A 21,581-nucleotide genomic window follows, 5' to 3' on the forward strand; every position below is an offset into this window, starting at 1 on the left:
CCCGCTCCCAGCCGCTCGGCTGCAGTTTACTGAGGTTTCAGCTGGAGCTAAACTGCTGCTTGAGCTCAATGAGAGAGGGTGTTGAGAGACGGATGATGGGATAATGACAAGGAGTGACATTCGGTTTGCTTCATAACTGTCTCATTGCGTAATTACAACCAGTTTTGACACCACCGGCTGCAAATTGCTTTGTTTATCCCACTTTATTGAGTATTTTTATTTATTTTCAAATGCTAATAGCTCAAATCCATCTTTTTTTGGAGAGGATTTGATCAGAAGGAAAGATTTCTGGTACATTTATCCCTAAGAAATTAGCCTAATAGGCCACTTCCAGAGTGTATTCTCAAGTTGACATTTTCTGGGCAAAATATGGGTCCAGTTAGCAAAACAAACCAGCCAAGCAAACACCCCCCCTTGGAGTTAATACTAACAAAAGCTGGGGAACAGGGGAGAAAGAAGGACGAGAACAACGGACAATCAAAGGCTGTTATTTTAATCTGCTCAACCCCAGAGATTAGCCGACCACATTGTTTTAATTGTTTTAAGGGGGGGGGGCGCAATGCCCGCTCATTGAAGGGAGATGCTTTGCCTAAATCTCCCAAGTTCAATAGTTTCAAAAACTTGAGCCCCCAAACCCCCCTTTCTCTCCCTCATCCCACTTAATCCAGGCTAATACCTTTCTTTCTATTGGCTAATGGTTGAAGGAAGCTGAAGTTAATGCCTCTTAAATAGTGGAAACTGAGGACCTAAACCACAGTCAACTTGGAGCATTACTGGTCTGCCTTACCTCGAAACCTTATTGTAATATTTTGGAGGATTTTAGCAGCTTTTGTGAAATGTTTCCTTTGGGATTTTAGTATCACATGAGAGAATACAAAGCAATAGTTACGCATACTTTACCTCATTTTTCTGGGTAAATGTCAGCTTTTTGCAACTGATCATCATTCCACAGGTCATTGGAGTTCGTAAGTAAGTGTTCATTATGTTTTTTTTTATTATTATTTATAGATTTTTTTAAGCCATACTTATATATTTTATCTTCTCAGCCAGCAGAATGAATTCTGTTTATTTCTGTGGACCGAGAAACGGCCAGGGGCCTTTTCCATTGCAACGCGTCAACTCGTTATTTCACGAGGCTCACCAGCAGATGGCGCAGCAGTATCAGCTTCATCCAGAGGCCAGTCCGGCGTCCATACAGACTTTCACTGTCGCCGAGCGCCTGGCAGGTGAGTTGCGCTTGACATTTAATGAGGCTCAAAATATGAGTTAAGTAGAGAGTAAGTTATTTCACTTCATTCAAGTTTCTCACTTTACGTTAGGCAGCATTTATAAAATTGTAACTTCTGATTTCTTACTTTACGTTAGGGTTTATATTATATGCTATACCTGTAGGTTTTGAATACTTGAAAATGATGTAGGCAACAAATGTCTATTAAGTTCATTAGCCTATTCACGAATGAATTAGAATTAAGTTTCAATATCAAAAACAATAAAAGTGTTTTTTATATATATATATATAAATGAAGAGTTCAGATGCAAAAGCCTCTAAGTGCATTTTAAATTTTGTTCTAAAATGAGCATTGTTTTTTTATCAGGCTCCATATGTAGGTTCAGTAATTTCACTTTAATGGCAAAGAATCGGTTCTTTTCATTGCCAGCAATGTGAAATAACTGAACATAAACATAGAAGCCTGAGAAAATTGCAAATTTTAGAAGAAAATTCCAGATGGCGTTTAGAGGCTTTTGCATCTGAACACTTAAGATATGCTTTTTTTTTTTTTACTTTTGTGAATCATTTTATTTTAAAATATACGGTGGGCACACCTTTGAAAGGGCTTTTAATTTGCATAATACAGTTTAAAATGTAATTTTACACCAATATCATACATTTATTTACTTAATAAAAAAAACAAATAGTGTACAAACGTTGACCTAAAAATAGTGCACCAAAAAAGTTAAATCATAATGCTTAGAAATGGTAAAACTCTGTTTATTTCCAAATTTTCACTCCATGTTTTTTGGCACTTTTGAGTCCTATGTAGCTTGTGTTACATGCACAATGTAATGTTAAGCATCATGCAGTGTTAATTTACTATCACTTAGATACTGTTATAGTTTTCACTAACTTTCGTTTTATTGATATTTTATTTATAATGTTTTTATTATTATTGATGTTTGTAATTATATATTTTTTCAGTTTTTATTTTTATATTTTTCATTTTAATTTTAGTTAAACTTAGCAATTTTCATTGTGTTTTTGTCATTTTTAGTTTTGTAAAATGTTTATATAGTTTTTTATTCTTCTTATTTCAGTTTTATTTTGTTATTTTAGTACATCAAGTTAAATGGAATTAAAATGAGACATGCTGAAATTATGTTGAAACTAGCTGAAAAAAACTTTTATTTCAGTTTTTTAATTGTTTTAATTTTAGTTTCAGTTCTAGTTTTAATTAACTATATTAACTCTGGTATCCTGAATTAAGCAAGTAATAAATATCTCCTTCGTTTAGAACTCATCCTTGAGGCACGCTACGGGAACCAGCAAAAGCAGCGTCGCAGTCGCACCGCCTTCAGTGTGTCCCAGTTACAAGCGCTCGAAAAGGCTTTTCAGCAAACCCAGTATCCAGATGTGGGCATGAGAGAGAGACTAGCAGTCTGCATCAACCTCCCAGAAGCCCGTATACAGGTGAGGGCCACATTAACATCTGCAGTGTCCAACAAGCAAAATACTTCTAAATATTAGAATACATTTAGAACTTAAAAGTGCTTCTGAAAACATCTTTGATTAACAAAACATGTTTCCTCAGGTGTGGTTCAAAAACAGACGTGCCAAATTTAGAAAAGGTCAACGCTTCGCACCCCTTTCCAAAGAAGAAAGCCAAGTGCATCGTCCTGCTACTAAACAACGGAAAGAATTGGTGAAGGACCAGGAGAAAGGCTCTAATTCAAAATCTCAATCCCCTTTTAAGGAAAACAACACCATTCCTTCCTCATCGGACTCTATTCACCTTCATTCCCACCCCAGACTGCACTCCTCTGCTGTTCTTCCATTCGTTACTGGAGAACACTACCAACAACCATTGCCTCATGCACTTGGGCTGCTGTCTGCAGGCCTGCCTTTCTCTCCTACATATTTGCCTATAATGCAACAGCAGCACAGCACAGCCGTCAATCTCGTGCCATTGGGGAAATGCAACATGCATCTCATGCTTCAGTCTGCCTGTCAATCTAAATCTTTGGTTCACCACCACTAGGACATGTAGCCGTACCACCAACCAATAAAACCCACTGAGCCAATTGTCCTCATTAGGATGTGAAGAGGGAACAGGTCTTCCTGTGTTCCTCCCCCCACCACAACATCGTAACTTTTACCCTCCGAATAACAGAAGGGTTTGGATTTTGATCTTTTTCTGTAACTTTCATTAATTGGTTTTGATCGTATTTGGACAAACTGTTTTTTTGTGAACTTCCATGCATAGCTTAGACAGAGCATTATTGAGAAAAATGTTGTGTTGCACATACATATTTGAGCACTTTGTTGATTTTTATGAACATATGATAATTTTGAATACAAATAAACATGAGAAACATCTGAATCAGTAGTATTCAGCTTGCATCGTGACTTCTGTGAAACCTAATTCTGGGATTGCACTTAATGTGAACTTAATTTTCATAATTTATGTCACTGCAATAAATAATTTTGCCAAATGTGGAGCGTTCTCAGCAGCATTAACATTTAAGAAGCAAAAGCTTAATTTTATTTATTGTGTGCACTTGTACATTTTCATTTATAGCTAAAATTATGACCATAATTCATTTTTATATGAATGAAAGCCAACCTATCACTGAATATGTTTATGCTTATGAATATGATCATATTTTGATTATGAAAGCGACATGTAAAAGTCATAACTAAGCCAACAATCTGATTTCTATAAATCAGAATAAGACTGCTGACACTAAAAATTTACTAAATTTTAAGACTGAAAAAGAATAAGACTGCTAACACCAAACATTTACTAAAAACACACACCCATTTTTAAACATTAAGCTACTTCATTGTCTACATTTGTATATTTATCTACATTATACAATTTATCATGGTATTCATATTTCCAGTGTGCTATTGTAAGGACATAAATGAGAATTAATAAGTTGAATAATTTCAATAAAGAGAAAGAGTGAGCATTTCTATACTTCTAGTAAAGAAAAAAGGGTAGGCTAAAGTATTTATAGTTTATACAGAATGTTTATTTACATCTTGTAAAACTATATAAAACATCTATATTATATAAATATTTTATAACATTACTATTACTATTTATATATGATTTCAAATATATTTTTATATAACATCTTTTTTTTTCAGAATAAAGATTTACTAAATTGACCTTAATGGGTAAAAGAGATATAGCCTATACTTTGTCTCTCTAACATATATACAAAACCGGTCTGTTTTCCAGTTCAAAAATAAAGTGAGAATTAAAATCTTAAAATATAATTTCCAGTAACTGATATTTTTGACAATGGACTCAACGCAGAAACCTAATCATAGCCTTGTCATCTCCAGATTTTCCATAAAATATTCAAGGTATCATCTAAACATGCTCATCCACATGAGCGTTCAAATTAAACGAATCCTTGTAAATTCTTTCTCAAAAGCTGACTCCAGTATTTCCAGTAAAGAACCCCTCAACTGTTGATCCGGGCAAAACATTTGAGTTCTTCTCCAGGTGGGGACGGTAGGGAGCTTCTGCTGCGCGCACAAGCACAGCCGCATATTCACCAAGCGATCTACGCACTTTTGAGAACGTATCCACAGCAATGGGAGTGTCGGGTGACGCCGGAGCTTTGCTCTCCGAAACGGTAGGCTTAAAGAGACAACAGCGAAGCCGGGCTAGTGTTTAGTGGGAAATTAAATCACCTTTCAGTGCATAAATAAAGGACCATGTCGCGGCGTACTACATAGGGAACTCACACGCAGGTAAAAACATCTTTATGCTTCCTAATTAAAAACATTCCCCTGCTCGTTTTAATCGAAAGACTGAAAGGTTCGCTGCTAAACGGCTAATATGATGTTAGCCTAGTCGGTGGGTTGCTAAGCTAACGTTAGTTCATTTGTGGAGGATTATTGCCATGTTTGTCTAACAAGGCTCGGAGTTGTTTAGCTGGTTTGTCGGTATTTCCTTCCCTTTTCGGATACGATAGGGAATCTATTTAGCTTTAGATGGAAAACAAAATACATTTCGACGTGTAAGTAGTTCATATTTGACGGCTTAGCTAGACAGCTTCTCATTTTAAGGACGTTTTTAAGCGACTGGCTAAGAAGACTGCTCAAAGAAAATAGTCTGAATGCCTTTAAAGACATATTTAATGTTAAAGACCTGTTTAATAATGTATTTTCTTGCTAGGTCAGAGTAGGAAGCTTTCTAGGATTGACACTTCATTATGAAAAAAAAAAACCATTTATGGACGGATGAGATACACTTTCACTGCCAGATCTGATATAAATAGTTTATGTGAAATTTTAGACGTTGGTATGGAAATCTCTTATGTCAAGGGCGTCATCGCCAATTAAACCATCTATGTAATTAAAAAACATTACGTTATTAAGCTCACGGCACGAGTAAGTGAGGTTTAATGTGGCTTAATTTTTGACAGATATTATAAACTATGATTTACATTTCAAAATAGAGTTGGGTCCAATTCTAGTCGGTTATCAGACTAGAAGGGTGTCAGACAGCAAACAAGAGGAGTATTAAACTGTATTTCACAGTTTCACATAGAGGCTAAACAAATTAGTATGGAAAATCACACTGCTTAAGGAAATAAATGACCGGGCAGCTTTCTTTCTCGCTCTTTGTCCAAATCAACACTACACAAGGCCTTATAGAGCAACACAGAAGTAGTTTTATGGCACCAGCTTCTCTCTTTTGCCCATCTGAGAAGTAGAAGCATGTCTTGGTTTTTACACGGCCTCTAACACTTGCATATTTCCTGTTTGAAAGCTAAAACACAAAGTTGAACTGTGCTGTCAACGTTGTTGTGTTGAAACCTAGTTTCTTTTTGCTTCGACAAAAGTCGTAAATGGGTTCTTAGCTGGCTTATCTCATCTTCTTTTAGGCAGAGTGACTCAAAACAGCTGTGAGCACTAACTTGGCATCCCCTATTAGTCAGGCAGTTTTAATTCCAGATTATATGGTATTATGGTCATCATTTTGGCTTTCTGATGTACTTTTGCATCAGGTGTTTTTTATGACGATGTTCTTGTGTTATCTGTGAGATTGATTCCTTAATCTGTTGCATATCTCTAAATATGAAGCCAGATTCAGTCAGTATCTGCAATGTGCATCTTAGTTAAACGTCATTCAAGCATTCAAACGTCATTCATTGATAAGATGTTTCTGATGCAAGTAGTAGCCCCATAATCAGTACTTGTACGCTAGTTCTTGTCCACAGATGTTGTAATTATATCCGATCCCTTTTTGACTGTTGCCTTGTGGCATGGTTTTCCATTTCATCCTTGTATGAGCTTGTAATCAGCATTTTAATGGTAACGTGTGGGGTTGCGACCAACAGACCATAGGAATACATGACTGACTGCCAGTCCTGACGAAACTGTCACTTGCTTTCCTTGAAGTTTTTAATATTTTCAGGCTATAGATTAAGATCAGTATGATGCTTGTTAAATGCCTTATGTAATCCTGTGTTTATTATTCACCTTTGTGTAGCTTCTACAGTGTGCAATTAAGGTTAAGTGTTTGCTTTAATGATTGATTCTTATATTGAGAATTGATGTATGGAAATTCAGTCTCTTTCCTAAAGGGCTGTCCAGCACCCCCTGTAATTGTTATAAAAGCTAAGCCGACATGATTGGTGATGCATTTATTTTGCTGAATGACAGGGCATCATTTTTCATAATTCTTTTTGCACAAGCTAAAGTATTATCATTTCCTCGGACTAGAAAAATGAGCCGTGCATTAATAATCTAATGCATTGAAGCTCTGACGCATTTGTCACTTGCTGAACAAACAGAGCCTTGGATGTTGAAATTAAGTACTGAACCCCCCCCCCCCCAATAAAGTGTCAAAGATGTTTTTCTGCCGAGCTGATTGTATATTGCTCATCAGCTATGGTCTGGTATCCTTTTACAGGCAGTCAGGCTGCCATTGATCGTTTTAAGTGCATTTTCTGAAGGAAAGCGCATCCGTCTTTCCAATAGTTCTTGCATTACCTGCTCCGACTTTCTTTTCCATTTACATTAACAGCAATGCTGACCCTGGATGGGAGAGGGGGAGGTGTGCAACAGAGATCTCTGACCTTCTACACCGCTTCCCCTCTCCATTATCAACCGCACAGGTGTCGTCAAAGTTCCTGTTGGAATTGGAAACTGATACGGGCACTGTTAGGCTTGTAATTCTCATCCGGTCTGTTCTCCACACTTTGAAAAATCTCGTGATTTGGAGGCAGAGCAGCAAAATCTGTTGGTGTAGTGTCATAAATGGGCTCCTATTGCTTAGATTGCCAAAACTGTGACTGCTTGATTCTTTTTTTTTTTTTCTAAAGTAACAACCATTTGTGTCTCTTTATCCATTGAGGATGGATTCCCATCATGTCTAGCATGCAGTGCTTTGTCTCTTGCTATTATTGATTAGGTTTATTAGACCTTGATGTAATCTGAAAATGGATTCCATGAACATTGAGGACCAGGATTGGTGTCTGTGCTTTAGAATATCCCATCATGTCTCTGTCTAACTTCATATGCTGCTTGTAGATTTTTTGTTGTTGTGGAGGACTGTTTAAAAATGCAAAGAAAAGTTCAGAATTCAGAATCTATCACATTAAATTGAAAGATTTGTTTATAGTTCTTGCTTAAATGACGCAAGAAGTGTATTTGAATACATACATACATGCATACATATGAATATGTATGTATGTATATATTCATCCTTTGATCCTGACATGGCAATAAAAAATAATTAATTAACTTAAAAATGCATGGTCATACAGGATTTGTGTCTACTTTAGGGTATCCCATGATTCCTCAGTCCATCATATGTTGCATGTTTATTCATTGGTAGTAGAGGACATGCTTTAAAAATGCATGAAAAACTTTAGAATTTCAAACAAATATTAAACTGTAAGATTTTGGGTAGTTATTGTGTAAATGTTGTAAAAATTAATTGTATATATATTTTTTTTTTTGCCATGAATAAAGCTTTTAATGCTGGTATGGCATATAAAAATGCATTGTCATGCAAATGTAATGTTTAATGAGAGATGTACATAAATATGAAATCTTTCTCTAGTCTGGCTCTATTTGAAGTTTAAGGACTGGTATATCAAGAAGGTGCAAGATCGATTTATTGATACTAACTGGTTTTCTGTTTCTCTTTTCTTTTTCTTTCAGGTATCCAGAGAAAGACGGACTATACTGCTCAAACCTGTTCATGCTGATTCTGTCTGTGTCTGCTTGCAGCAGTGTTAGAATATGAAGAATGTTCACAGTAATACCCAAGACTGACTTCAACAAAACCATGAGGAGCACAAGGGGACGTTCACTCTTTTGGTTCCATTAGCAGGAATTGTGTATGTCAGTGTTGAGGAGCGTTTGTGGGTGGATGTGTGAGTGTGTGCGTGTGCGTCTGTATGTGTGCGTATGCTAGCACAACCTGTCTGCTTCAGTCAGTGACATGCTACTCTGAGGGCAATCGTACTGTAAAGGAGTCCCATCCACCGAAGGATTAATGCAAGGACTACGCTTTCGGTGATACCCACCACGTCTGCAGAAGACATCGGTTTCTGCTCTTCAAAAATCATCAGTATATAGACATTTTTAAACCCCTTCACCCGTTTTGTCTTTTCGCAACCATCCCCACACGTTTCCTGGGGGGTTGTTTTGAAACTTCTCTGTTTTGCATGGCAGGGGAGTAACCGTGGAGAGGCCAGGGTATCACAAGCTTATGGATTTTGAGAAGAGAGGTGGGAAGGAAGAGACAGAGGAAGGGAAAAGAATGTCGAAAACAGCAAGTAGTAGGACTGGACATGGGGGCCGGGGAACGGGGACCAACTCTGGGGTCCTTATGGTTGGTCCTAACTTCAGAGTTGGGAAGAAGATCGGCTGTGGAAACTTCGGCGAACTGCGGCTAGGCAAAAACCTCTACACAAATGAATATGTGGCCATCAAACTGGTGAGTGCTCTTGTGCGAAGACAAGTACTGTAAATGTCACATCTTCCCATGTTTATGGGAGTGTTATAATTTTTATTATTTTAAAAGATTTTATATAAAGCAAGTGTTCATTTAAAAATGGCTTTTTTGGCTTTCGATGCAGCTTTGGAATACATTTTAATGATAACTATTTCAATATTACATTTGGCAGGATTATTTACTAGACTTTCTTTCCGAGTTTTACTTCTAGATATTCCTTTTTACAGTTCATATAAATCCGTTATTACAATGGGTAGGTCCTATATTAAAATTGTATGCTGTCCACAGTAACAAGTTACTTCAATGTAGCTAGTGTAACTTCCGAAACAAATTTGGGTAATTGCTAATGAGGAAAGCACACAGACGGTCCCTGTTTTAGAAAATGCAATAAATCATTTTGACTGTTTGTTGACATTTACTCGATTTTTATTTTCTTTTAATGAGCGAATAAGACATTTATTGATGGGTGGCGTTATGGAGTTTTCATTTGCGAGAAAGATGATACCAATTATTTTTTACATTTTGTTAACTTTGGCTGACTGTCAAGTGTAAGGCAGAAACTAGAAAGTCTTTTCTCCATCCAGAGTGAATTGGAAGTTAATCTGAACTATTTTTTTGGCTCTTTCTGGGCCACTGTGATAAATGCAAAGGAGTTTAAGGCTATCCTTGTAAACAGGCAAACGGTTTATCCATACTGCGCAGTAAAGTATTGACTGACCTTGTGGTGAGTGGTCATTATGATGTTACTCATAACACTCTCTGTGGGCTCAGTTTGGCCTCTAAAATATGAGTAAACATGACAAAAGCCTTTGAGGAAATAGGCACCCAAAATCCATTTTTATTCCAGGACACTTCTGTCAGATGTGTGAAGAGATTTTGCTGCCCCGGAGACAGTTCATACAGAACTGGATTTCTTCCAATTTTCATTCACGTATCTGTACTTGGCTCATAAACAGCACAAGGGACGTCTGACACATGTTCAATTCGTGCTACACCCAGGCAGAAGCTCAAAGTCCAGGGCTATTTAAAGTCCATGTTGTGTTTTATTGTTTGATGGGAGTTTTATAGGGATCATTTTAAGCTGTTGATGGGAGGTCCTGTGTTCTGGGAAATGACCGTCGAGTAACTTGGCACCATGAGAAAGGGATTGTCATAGCGTATGCACACTTAGTCGCCCTCCTCCCCGGATCCTCCAGTGAAGGATATGATTATCTTTGCATTAGTAACATCAAAGGCTTTACTATCTTTGCATTGTTGACTATCAAAGTGCATTTTAACTTCTCAATATGAAGTCAAGCACTGTAATTTTAGTACTAAAATTATTTAGTATGATGATGCACCCATGCCACTGCGTTTCTGTCCACTTTTTCCTTCTGTAACTTGGCTGGAATAGGGCTGGGCAATGTAGCTAATAAGAAAAGTTCAGTATTTATTAGCCTTTTAACAATGCTCAATTTATGTCTTTACTCTAAAATACATGCGGGTTTGTTTGTAAAAATTGTTGATTTAATAACTAAAACGGATGACAAAAATGATTTTCACTAATGAACTAAATGAAAATATTTAATTGTTCTTTGAAAATAATATTTATATCATAATTTAATAAAATTGTGATCAAGTTATTTTACATGATTTTAATCTAGATTTTTACTATTTTATGTGTATCAGTATACCAGTTGCTATAGTAATAAATAACGGCAATATTTACTTGCTGTATGTTTACTAAAAACACTATTGTTCAAAGGTTTGGATTCTTTTTTCATTGCTTTGAAAGAAGTATGTTTTGCTCATCAAGGCTGCATTTATTTAATCACATCTACAGTGAAAGCAGTAATATTATGAAATATTATTATAATTTATAATAACAATATTCTGTTTTAATATATTTCAAAATGTAATTTATTCCTGTGATGGCAAATTTACATTTTCAGCATCCTCTAGTCTTCAGTGTCACATGATTCAGAAATCATTCTAATATGCTACATCTTATTATTATCAATGTTGACAGTAAACAGTTGTGCTGCTTAATATTTTTGTGGAAACTGTGATACATTTTTTTTTTCAGGATTCTTTGATGAATAGAAAGATAGATAATAGATTTTATGTAGTGATGTAAAAGATTTAATTTCTTTAAAAAATAAAAACTTATGAAAGTTGTGTGTGATACAAAGACTAATAAATGTTATTTATTTTTAAAAATAAAAATGACGAAATTACAATTAAACATAAAATTAATTAATTAAAAGCAAGCCCTAGTTTTGATATTCAAGGGATTTGTCTTCTAATGCAAACTCAGGCAGAATGTTGCACGTCTGTTTTTCACTGAGCACTAAAACCTCAAGACACCCACAGTCCTCACCAGCTGCCTCCTGCTTATTTAATGAGTCTACCACAAGTTTGTGCTATCAGTTAAACATTCTCTTTGTTTGATTGTGGCACACGTTTGATATAGGTTGAAAATTAATTGTCTTAATGTTCAGGTTCAGGATTAGCTTAAATCCTCATTGCTGAGTTTCTAGTTTTGGGCATGTTCATGTTTGTACCACATTCCGCTCACATACACTTCACCAAGCAAGAGCCCTGGTGACCCAACCCAGCGCCAGTTTACCAAAACCAACATTGATCATGTGTTTTGAAAATTGATAAGCGCTGAAAAGTTCCTTGTCTCTTAATAGCTTGTATAGTTTGTAAATTTCCCCCCCCCCCCTTTTTGTTTTGGTGACAGCTGCACCTGGAGCAAAGGTGAACTTCTCTGTCACGGTTCCATAACATATGAGAAAGAAAAGAGCCACAGTCAGGCTCTGCCCTCTGACGAAATCCCTAGAACAGCAATAATGGGTGAAGGGGGGAAAAAGAAAGGAGGAGAGTTGGAGAAACAACAGTAGTTGGAGAGAGAATAAAGCTGATGAAAGGTTCTCATTGTTCCCTGGTTCTTGTCGACACAGTGCTCCAGTCAGTCCATACTGAGAGGCTCACTAGGGACCCAGAACAGAGCGGAGTGGAAACACTACGTAGTTTCTCTCTCTCTCTCTTTCTCACACATACTTGTGCTGGGGATCCCAGTTGTGTAATACATGTATGACAGCTTCCAAACAGATACTTTGTAGTAATACAAGAGCTCTGGCTTGTTTGATCGTACATGTGTCCACCGATCTCGCTGTGTGAGAGATTTTGTAATGCTTGGCCGTGGCCTTATGAATTTGATTTCTGGTTCTCTACTGCAGTTGGAATCCTGAGCCCCTCCCATATACAATCTCTTTCATTCTGCTCTCTCATTCATCCATTTATCATTCAAGACCGAGGGCTTGGGAATGTGAGAAACGGACATGTTAACAGGAGGAATGGATAAATTGGCGCAATCTCTAGGCAAGAAGATTGGTTTTGTCATGGTGTCCATTAGCACTTGCTTAATAATGAAGCACTGGATCTCTCTTGCAGTGATTGACAGCTTCTATCAGAAGATTGACAGCAACCAGGCTGCTCCGAGAGAGTGAAATTCACAGTTGAATGAGATATTTGTCCCTCTGGGGATATGACAAAAGTGTAATATCACCGTGTGAGTAATTTTATATCACGACAGGGCCGTAGCTTAAGTTCACAGGACCCTGGACAAAATTGTTATGGGTTGGCGCCTGTTCTACCTATTAGTCTATTGCCTGTCCCTGCATCCCTCTTGTTGCTTAATATGGATGCATTCCTGAAGAATATGCGATGTGTTGTCTATAATGTCCTGTCAGTAAGCAGAAGATTGATTTAATCAGAGTAGATTAAGCCTGTCACATCTGCTCCTAAAACTGCAGTGCAAATGACGGCCTGCTCTGGAATCCTCTCTCATCTCCCCCGGGCTGCTCACACTAGTGACAGTGGTACCAGTCTGTGTATGAAGCTCTGCTGTTAGACCTCTGCAGCTGTTCTCCCTCCATCTGGGACTCTGAAATCTGATCTGAAATCGACGGGTTGAAGGAGCAGGACACAGACCAGCTGTTTCTGTCTTATCCAGACTCCTCGACACCTTTACCCATAATTACTTCAGACTGAAGACCCTGGTTGTGACTGTAGTAACATGCACTTATTTTAGCTTCACCCAAATTGTCTTTAAATTTAATACGTTTTACCTATTTGCTAACTTAATGTCTTTGTTGTTGTGCGAAGGGGGTTTAGTCTATGTTAATCTAAAGAAAAAAGTTTTTATAATCTTTCAAAATGTGTTTTCTAGTTCCATAATTACATTTTTTTGTAATTATGGAACTAAAATGTTTAATGTTGTCTTTAATTGCTATTTGCTTTCATTTCTAAAAATGTTTGTGACTTAAATTACTAAATTACTAGTAAAATTACAGTAAGGTCACAATAGTTAACTAGATGTTTAATTAATATTAAATAATATTTGATTATTTATTTGTTTGCATGGTACAGCTTTCACCATGTCTTTAAATACATACACTTTAAAACATCAACTTGCATCTCATCTGGGTTAGGCAAATCTGAAGTTAACCTAATTTAAAGAGCATTTGTTGGTTTTAAAAAGTAATTTTAAGTCATTTTGCACATCTCTAATAAGAATGGGCAAGAGGGTCACACAGTATTCCTGGAAATAAAGTGCAGATGAAAATGTATATATCCATAGCAGTCTCATTCTGTGGGCTGCTGGCTGTGCAACCTGCCCTCTTCAGCCCATGTCAGCAATAATGATGGATCCCCACCTTGCTTTTCTAACACCTCATCAAAACATACATACACAATTGGCATTGCAGATGGTCCTTGGGGCCCAGACGTGCTAGTTAATTTAGTTCGCTGGTGCATTTTAGTGAATGTTGTTTATGCACCTTCTCAAGCGCCTTCTGCAAGAATTTTTTACTTTTTTGAGTCCAGTTGTGTGGTTTGTTCTGTCATTTCAGAGTTACCAGTTTATTCCAGATGATTAGCTCCCTAAAAATGTCAACACATGTAAACACTGAGGCTGGTTTCCAGGGCATAGATTACATATAATCTGTCTTGAAGGTCATTATGTGGAGAATCTCACAAATGATTGGGTATTTTAGAGCAATAGATAGCTAACTGCTGTGAAATCACTCAATGTTGTCCAATGTTGACCTGTTTAAGCTTGGAAATTAAAAAATATATTCGACATGGCATCCTGCAAATAAACAAATTTTCAATAAGAAACCACCATTTCATGATCCATTGCTTATTATTGGCTAATTGCATAGGTAAAAGATAATGTGCATTGCTTAGCTCATCATAAAACAACCCACTCTGAATGTGTTTTTTTTATTTATTTTTTATTAAGTAATGCCTGTAGCCAGTGATACTTTATCCTCCATGTTAAGATGTACTAACGTCCTCTAATGCAGCAGATGATATCATCAATTACAACTGACTGACAAAGATTAACTCCGTTCAGCCTCTCACAGTCATTTTTTTGGATTATGTGTTTCATAATGACATGGGTGTAAAGGCACAGAGCCTCACATTAAAATGAGATCATGGACTCTTGAATTATTTCTGCGCAGTGGATTTGCTCAGTATCATCTTTCAAGCTTTTTAATGACATTAAAGCTTCAGTTTGTAGAAGTGCTTTTCGTGGTTGTCCCCTCTCGCTGGCCTAAAGTTGTGTAATTTGGGGAGACTGTACATTCATACTCAGAGCTCAGTCAGTTGGAAAGCCAAAGAGGAACTGATTTTGGACTAGTTGATGTCCTCGGTTGCAGTACAAAGATCATATTATAGCGGACAAATGGGTTGCGAATGTTGTTGTTTACTGCTGTATTAGACTTTATTTGCATTTAGACATAATTTATTTCAACCACACTTGATTATATTATTTTATAATATAAGGGGGATTTAATATTACAATTAAAACATTGAAGAAATATTGTATGATTATTCCTTAAAAATAAGGTTTAAATAATTTTAGTAGTAGTAGTAGCCTATTCTACTGAACAATATTAGGCTAATATATTTATCAATCAAGTTAAACCGAACTTTTATTTTGACGGGTTGCCGTGAATACCTTTACATTTCTGTGTATATGATATGAGGATAGTTTTACTCCAATTAATGGTCAAATGCTCATGAAGTGACTCTCAGAGCAGTTCTGGAGATGTTGTTCATGTATTTATGTCCTCATTAGTGAGACAGCAGACGTTAATATCACTGGAAGCGTCACGCGCGCTTCAGTACGAGTAGTAAACAAAACCGCGAGTCTGCACCATTCATCAACACAGAGAGACGCAGAATTCATATTTAAAAAGTCGTTTTGCGGCTTAATATTTACAATTACTAGTGGGAGTGTGCTCACTTGTGTGTGCGCATCGGGGCGGAACTCCGCTGTGCGCAGAGAGCGCGACCATGTAACGTAGAGACAGAAATTACATGCCGTCGTGTAAATAAGATAAATAACATAAGGCTATTTAGTGTTTAAAAAAAGAACAAGGTATAGACATGTTTTATAGGAAAGGTAACTTTTTAAATGACTTCTGTTGTGATCTGATGCTATAGAGAAAATAAAATTAACTTGACCTTCAGGGGGGGTGGGGCACCCCTAATATAATGTCAGGGGAAACAATGCGTTTGAATGTAACACAACAAATGATTACTTTTCATTAAAATCTTTATTAATGCCAATATTGCTTACATTTATGTGTCTTTTTGTTCGCTCGGGCAGCCATGTTGCCGCTGTAGCCATTTTACGCTGAGATAATTCATAGTTTTATGAATTATTTATAAGAAGATTTTTCGGGACCACACTTCAAATGAAGGGGTATGAATTACCCCTTCATTTGAAGTGTGGTCCCAAAAAATCTTTGTTTGAAGGGCTATCTGGCCATTCCCCTTACCCCTACCCCTCCAACCAAAAGAGAATCAAGACACTCCTACCCCTTCACGTGAACGGGCAAAAAAGAGGGGAAGGGCTAAGGGGTAGACATGGGATTGGGCCTTAATCAACTCTCTCTTTCAGCTAATGTCATCTAGCCCTCTTATATTTTAACCACTCCTATCCTTTTCATGTAGTAGCAACCACTTTTCATGATCCAATTCCTGAATCCCGATAAATAAAATGTTTTTTTTTGGGTTTTTTTTGGTCTGTTGAATATCCCATCTCTATTTGAAATGCATCATATTTTAGAGGAGAAATTGGTTGCCAATGTATTTGTTGGTTGTATATTTCTACTGTTATTTGACCTTCATTTTCAGTGTTTAGATTTGAATAAAGCGGTCTGCTGATATACTTATGTGCTCCGAGCACTTTCCTGAGAGATCTTGAGATACTAATGTAATGCTTTATTGGGCATGTCTGTGTTTTTGGTTGGAGCTCTCTATGGGTGTTAAGACTGGGCACTGATTTCTCGTATTTGCACAGGGCACAGTGCTCACAATAGGAACCTGTGCCAGTGCCTTGGGCATCCTGTTTATAACCGTGATTCATGATGATGATGCTCATTTGCATGAACAGAAATGGTTTCAAAAGTTTGCATGAAATCCACTAACTGCATCAGATCATTTCCATCTCATTAAATGGAAAACTAAAGGAAATGCAAAATTACTGAAACTGTGGAGATTCCCAGAGATTTAAATGCATGATGCATTGTTGATTTTAAAGAGTGTTATCTCTGTGTTATTTATTTATTTAAGATGCATAATGTTTCATTTCAAACTTTAGATGTTTACCAGGGGCTTATATCAGTAACCCCCCCCTTAAAACGGAGAGATTTGGATGGACATTCTGGTGTGCTTAATCTGTCCGATCCCTTCACTATTCTTCCTGGAAAGAGCCGTATGAGTGCCTGACCTCTGTTACATCACAGCTCAACAGATGCAGCTCTGCACCGTTGTGTTTACCCGCTTTCTGAGCAAGTAACATGAGCTGGATTGAACCATTAGAATCCAGAACATAGAGCCATCTTAGTCTGTAGTGTTTTACCTAACCCAGACATTACTCTTCTGCTTTTACCTTTCAATGCCACCGTAATCCTTTAAAACATTTTTAAATGTCAAACTATTATAAGGATGCATTAAATTGATCAAAGTAACAGAAAAGACATTTAAAATTGTATGAAAATTGTTTCTAATAAATGCTGTTCTTTTGAACGTTCTATCGATCAAAGAATCCTGAAAAAAAGCACTTTTCAAAACTGATAATTAAGAAATGATTTTTGAGCTCAAAATCAGTATATTAGAATGATTTCTGAAGGACCATGTGACACTGAAGCAGTGTTATTTTAGTATCAGTGAAAAACTTGAAACTATAGTTTTTGTTAATATTTTAAATTGTTTTGTAGTGTTTGTCAGTTTTATTAGTTTTTTATTTAAATGTTTATATAGTATATTTTTATAGTATATGTCTATATTTTATTAATTTTATTACAGTTTGTTATTTTAGTACATATTTTTTTATTTTACTCTGCATTGGCAGTAATGAATCTCCAGTTATTTTATAAATATTTATGCATCTATATAAATATATAGTATTAATTATAGTATTATAAACTATTCCTGATATAATATCAAACAAGTTTGCTAGTAATTTTTTGCAGATGTTTTTCATCCAATTTAGTTACATAGGAAGACCACCTAGAGCTACCTGTGGTTAAGTGCTTTAATCAATGATATTTGTTATTGGATTCATGGGTTTTGAACTTCTGATTTTGTTCCTTACCAGTTCAAAGGCTTTAATCACAAGGCCACCGTTACACCATTAAGGTCATGTTTGTGACACGTCTGTGGTCAGGTGGATGGATGAGCGCTGGCTGTTAGCAGGCTCTGGGAGATGGAGAGGCCTGGCTGCTGAACTGTGACGGCTCTGTAACATGACACCTGATTGAGGACTCGCTCAGTGTGTTCTCTGTTACAGACCATTAACCACTGGAAAGTTTTTTTCCAGGCAATCTCTCTTGACTTATATAAAGGGTGCAGTGATGGATTCTTTATAACAAAGGAAATGTGGGAGGGTGACGGAACATGCTGCTAGTTTGGCCATGAGAACTGATACAGTTGTGTTGTTGGCATTGACTTCTCTTTTGCCATCCCACTTCAGTTTTTAGAAGAGCACTTGTGCCATTTGTATGCACTTCACATTTCTATTAACTTTTTTTGTTGCTTAGATTAACTTTGTATTTTTACCTTTTTTTTCTCCTTTTAATTGTGTATTAATTTATTTACCTATTTGTTCTTAAAAACTTGTGGCCACATTCACAGTGCAACTAAATATTATCACTTCTATCCTGACTTGCACTGCATCCTACAATCAATTTTTCCAGAGCAAAATTTGTTATGTATTGATAATCTTCTTTTTAAAACATTGATACTAATAAATGTTTCTTAAGCACCAAATCAGCATATTACAATGCTCTCCGAAAGATCATTTGACACTGAAGACTGGAGTAATGGCTGCTAAACATTCAGCTTTGTCATGAATAAATCACACATAAATATAATATATTAAAATAGAAAACAGCTATTTTAAATTGTGAAAATTTCACAATATTACTGTTTTTATATTGTTGATCAAATAAATGCACCCTTGGTGAGCACACAGAAAAATCTTACCAACCCCAAGTAGTTTACAAAATGGTAAAAAAATGTGTCTTGTTGGAAAAGGAGCAAAATAAAGGTGGATATGTTTAGAAATATGTGATGCTGAAATTACCTTTTGTGCAAGCCTAAAGCTGAGGATTATTGTCACATTTGTGTTATATTTGAGAGATTCTCTGATTATTTCCTGTAATCCTCTAATGCCTAGTCTTTTCCTTCTCTTTCAGGAGCCAATCAAATCCAGGGCACCTCAACTCCATTTGGAGTATAGATTTTATAAACAGCTGGGAAATTCAGGTAAGCCTCACAGCCTTTCTAGAATCGTATGTTATATGCTTTATGAAAAACCGCCACCTACTCATCCTGTATGAGACCGATCATCCTTCAGTTGTGTGCTGAGAATCGTGGGGGCGGTGATTTCCAACCTTTTGATGTGGCTGCTTCACTCATCAGCAGCAAGTAACAGTGAAAAGGAGGAGGGTCTAAAATGGGATTGAGATTAAGGGGGTACAAGGTGAGAGGTTACCCAGGGGAAGTCCGCTACGAGAAGATGTCGTGTTCATGCCTCAGTGTGTCTCCCTACCAGATTTAAATGATCATTTGCTTTATGAATGAGGTTATAACGGATTAAATCTCAGAGCTGTGTGATTGGAGAGCTACCCTCGGCCATTTTGATTGTATTTACCATACATTTTGTGAAGCCAGAAGGCTGAACTTTGATCCTTTTAAGCCCTACAATGAAAAGGACGAGCAGCTTGTACAAATCCTTGGTGCTTCCATCCATTTGATCACTGAACCGGAAGGTTGACTGGCACGAAGTACGGCTCTTATTCACATCGACTTGTAGCCACCCTGCAATGCAATGATCTCATTCACTGAATGCCTGTCTCCAGAGCCGGGATCTGATCTTCTGCCAGCTCACCGGAGCCACTGCTGCCGCCCCTGCAACATTAATAGCCAGTGAAAGTGCAGGCGTGCAGGGCAGGCCCGCTATATTTATAACTACACGACTCCTCGCGGCTGGGTTGCCATTATCGAATGTCCAGCACGTGACTGATTCCTCTCTAGAAGAAAGCCATATGTCCAGTAGTGCGCAAAGAGAAAATAAACATGGATGGCTATCGTGTTTAGGTTGCTGCTGCTGTTTTGAACCAGGTCTCTCACAAAGCTAAAGAAAGTATAATCATTTATGTTTTATTGCTTGACTTTTTCCAGGGTTTCTGCAGGTCTTAAAAGGGTCATAAAATGTCTTAAATCGGAGCAGAAAATCTTACATTTATAAAGTAAAGGCATTAAATCTTGCACACACTGCAAGGAATGAATATTTTCCTCAGTGTTTTTGTCAGGATTTTTTCCAATACAAATGTCTAAACATCCTTAAATCAAGATATATGAGATGCAAAAAGAAGATCCATTGGGTATGAAAACTTGTTATCCTTTTGAATTAAGTTGATTTTTCTTACCACATTGCCAGATATTTGTTCTTGTTTTAATCATAAACTCACTTAACTTTCATCACTTTCTCAGTAAACAAGCCTTAACATCATATGTAATATTGCTTTCCAAATAAATGTATGTTGATTTAAATATCTTCAGACATTGTAATTATTTTGTAATATTTAGAATTTTGTAAAAGTATTTTTAAACTGTTGCTGATACAACTCATTGTGTTCTCCCTAGGTATTTATATTTAGAAAACATGTTCCCTTTAATTTATTCCTTACATTTTCTATAATTGGTCTTAAAATGCGTGTTGCCTTCATAAATGTACCTTCATGAAACCTGCAGAAACCCTGTATTTATTTGAATGTTTGTGACATTTATCCTTTTATAAAACTTATATAAACAAGATTTTGAGGTATATTAAAGGAATAATTATTTTTGGTTTTGGGTTAACTGTCCCTTGTGGTGTTTTGGTGTATTTTACATTGCTCAAAATGTCAAGCCTTGACTTTTCTCCTTTTCTTACTCGTCTTTTATGGACTGATGTGTCTTGTGGTTCAGAGAGTATTAGGTTATTCTCCCTCTCTGATGCATTTTTGCTGATGCGTGTCATTTATCCTGACCCTGAATCCAAGACCTAAATGACATGGGACATAACAGTATACTGGAATGGACAAAAGACCACCAGGCTCAAAATGTTCAGCCCTAATAGATGAATGCAGTTTCAAAGACTTTAAGTTTCTCAACCTATGATTTTCAATGTGACACTGGATCTTACACAACCTGACCTTCTAGTAATGCATAACCATCACTTCAAAGTGAACATGATCGCTTTCCAAAGCAAGCCAGCGGGAGCCAGTGATTCACAGTTGTAAAATCTGGATCTAAAGGTTTTATGAAGCCTAAGAGGAGACAACCAAACTAGAGCCTCCAGCTTTCCCAGCAGAGAATCCTTTGAGAGGATCTGCCATTGTGAGACTCATCTTAAGCCACCTCTGCTCACTTAAACCTGCAGCTAAAGAAGAGTGTTAATTCTCTACCTCCCTGGAAAAAGAGTCCAGGTCATGTTAGGATATTCCTGGGGCATATTGCCACACGCTCTTTCTAATTTGATGTCACAGTTAGGGATGTTCATTTCGGTTATTTTTCCTAACTGACAACCGATGCTCCTTAACCGATTGTTAACCGACAAGATTATTTTAAATTAGAATTGAATTAAGTTAGAAAGGATAAGTGTCTGTGAACCACATCATAAAGCTAGGCTATATATATAATAATATAATATATAATATATTAGTATAATAATATAATAATAATAATAAATAGGGCTATATGAGAAATAGATTATTTACTTAAATAATAAATTAAGAAAATGAAAAAGAAACTGTGCAACAA

At 36.6% G+C, this 21,581-nt stretch overlaps 2 protein-coding genes across 4 annotated transcripts in view; both read left to right on the top strand.

Moving 5' to 3' along the window:
• Window positions 1–887: 887 nt before the first annotated feature.
• Window positions 888–3,353, top strand: dmbx2 (diencephalon/mesencephalon homeobox 2). The gene is made up of 4 exons (XM_016273113.1): window positions 888–969; window positions 1,047–1,226; window positions 2,511–2,686; window positions 2,808–3,353. The coding sequence occupies exons 2-4, from the start codon at window positions 1,055–1,057 to the stop codon at window positions 3,252–3,254; spliced, it is 795 nt and encodes a 264-aa protein (XP_016128599.1). The 5' UTR covers window positions 888–969; window positions 1,047–1,054; the 3' UTR covers window positions 3,255–3,353.
• Window positions 3,354–4,801: 1,448 nt separating this feature from the next.
• csnk1g2b (casein kinase 1, gamma 2b) overlaps window positions 4,802–21,581 on the top strand; it is a 31,375-nt gene continuing 14,595 nt past the window's right edge. The window contains exons 1-4 of one of the 3 annotated variants that reach the window (XM_016273057.1): window positions 4,802–4,984; window positions 8,411–8,822; window positions 8,927–9,191; window positions 18,971–19,040. In XM_016273057.1, the coding sequence (XP_016128543.1) occupies window positions 8,964–9,191; window positions 18,971–19,040 (298 nt within the window). In that variant the 5' untranslated portion in view covers window positions 4,802–4,984; window positions 8,411–8,822; window positions 8,927–8,963. Of the gene's footprint in view, window positions 4,985–8,410; window positions 9,192–18,970; window positions 19,041–21,581 lie in introns of all 3 variants that reach the window. The other 2 variants (XM_016273056.1, XM_016273058.1) reach the window with 2 other exon arrangements.

The sequence above is a fragment of the Sinocyclocheilus grahami genome, unplaced genomic scaffold, assembly GCF_001515645.1.
Source record: "Sinocyclocheilus grahami isolate Dianchi unplaced genomic scaffold, SAMN03320097.WGS_v1.1 scaffold75.1, whole genome shotgun sequence".
NCBI lineage: Eukaryota > Metazoa > Chordata > Actinopteri > Cypriniformes > Cyprinidae > Sinocyclocheilus > Sinocyclocheilus grahami.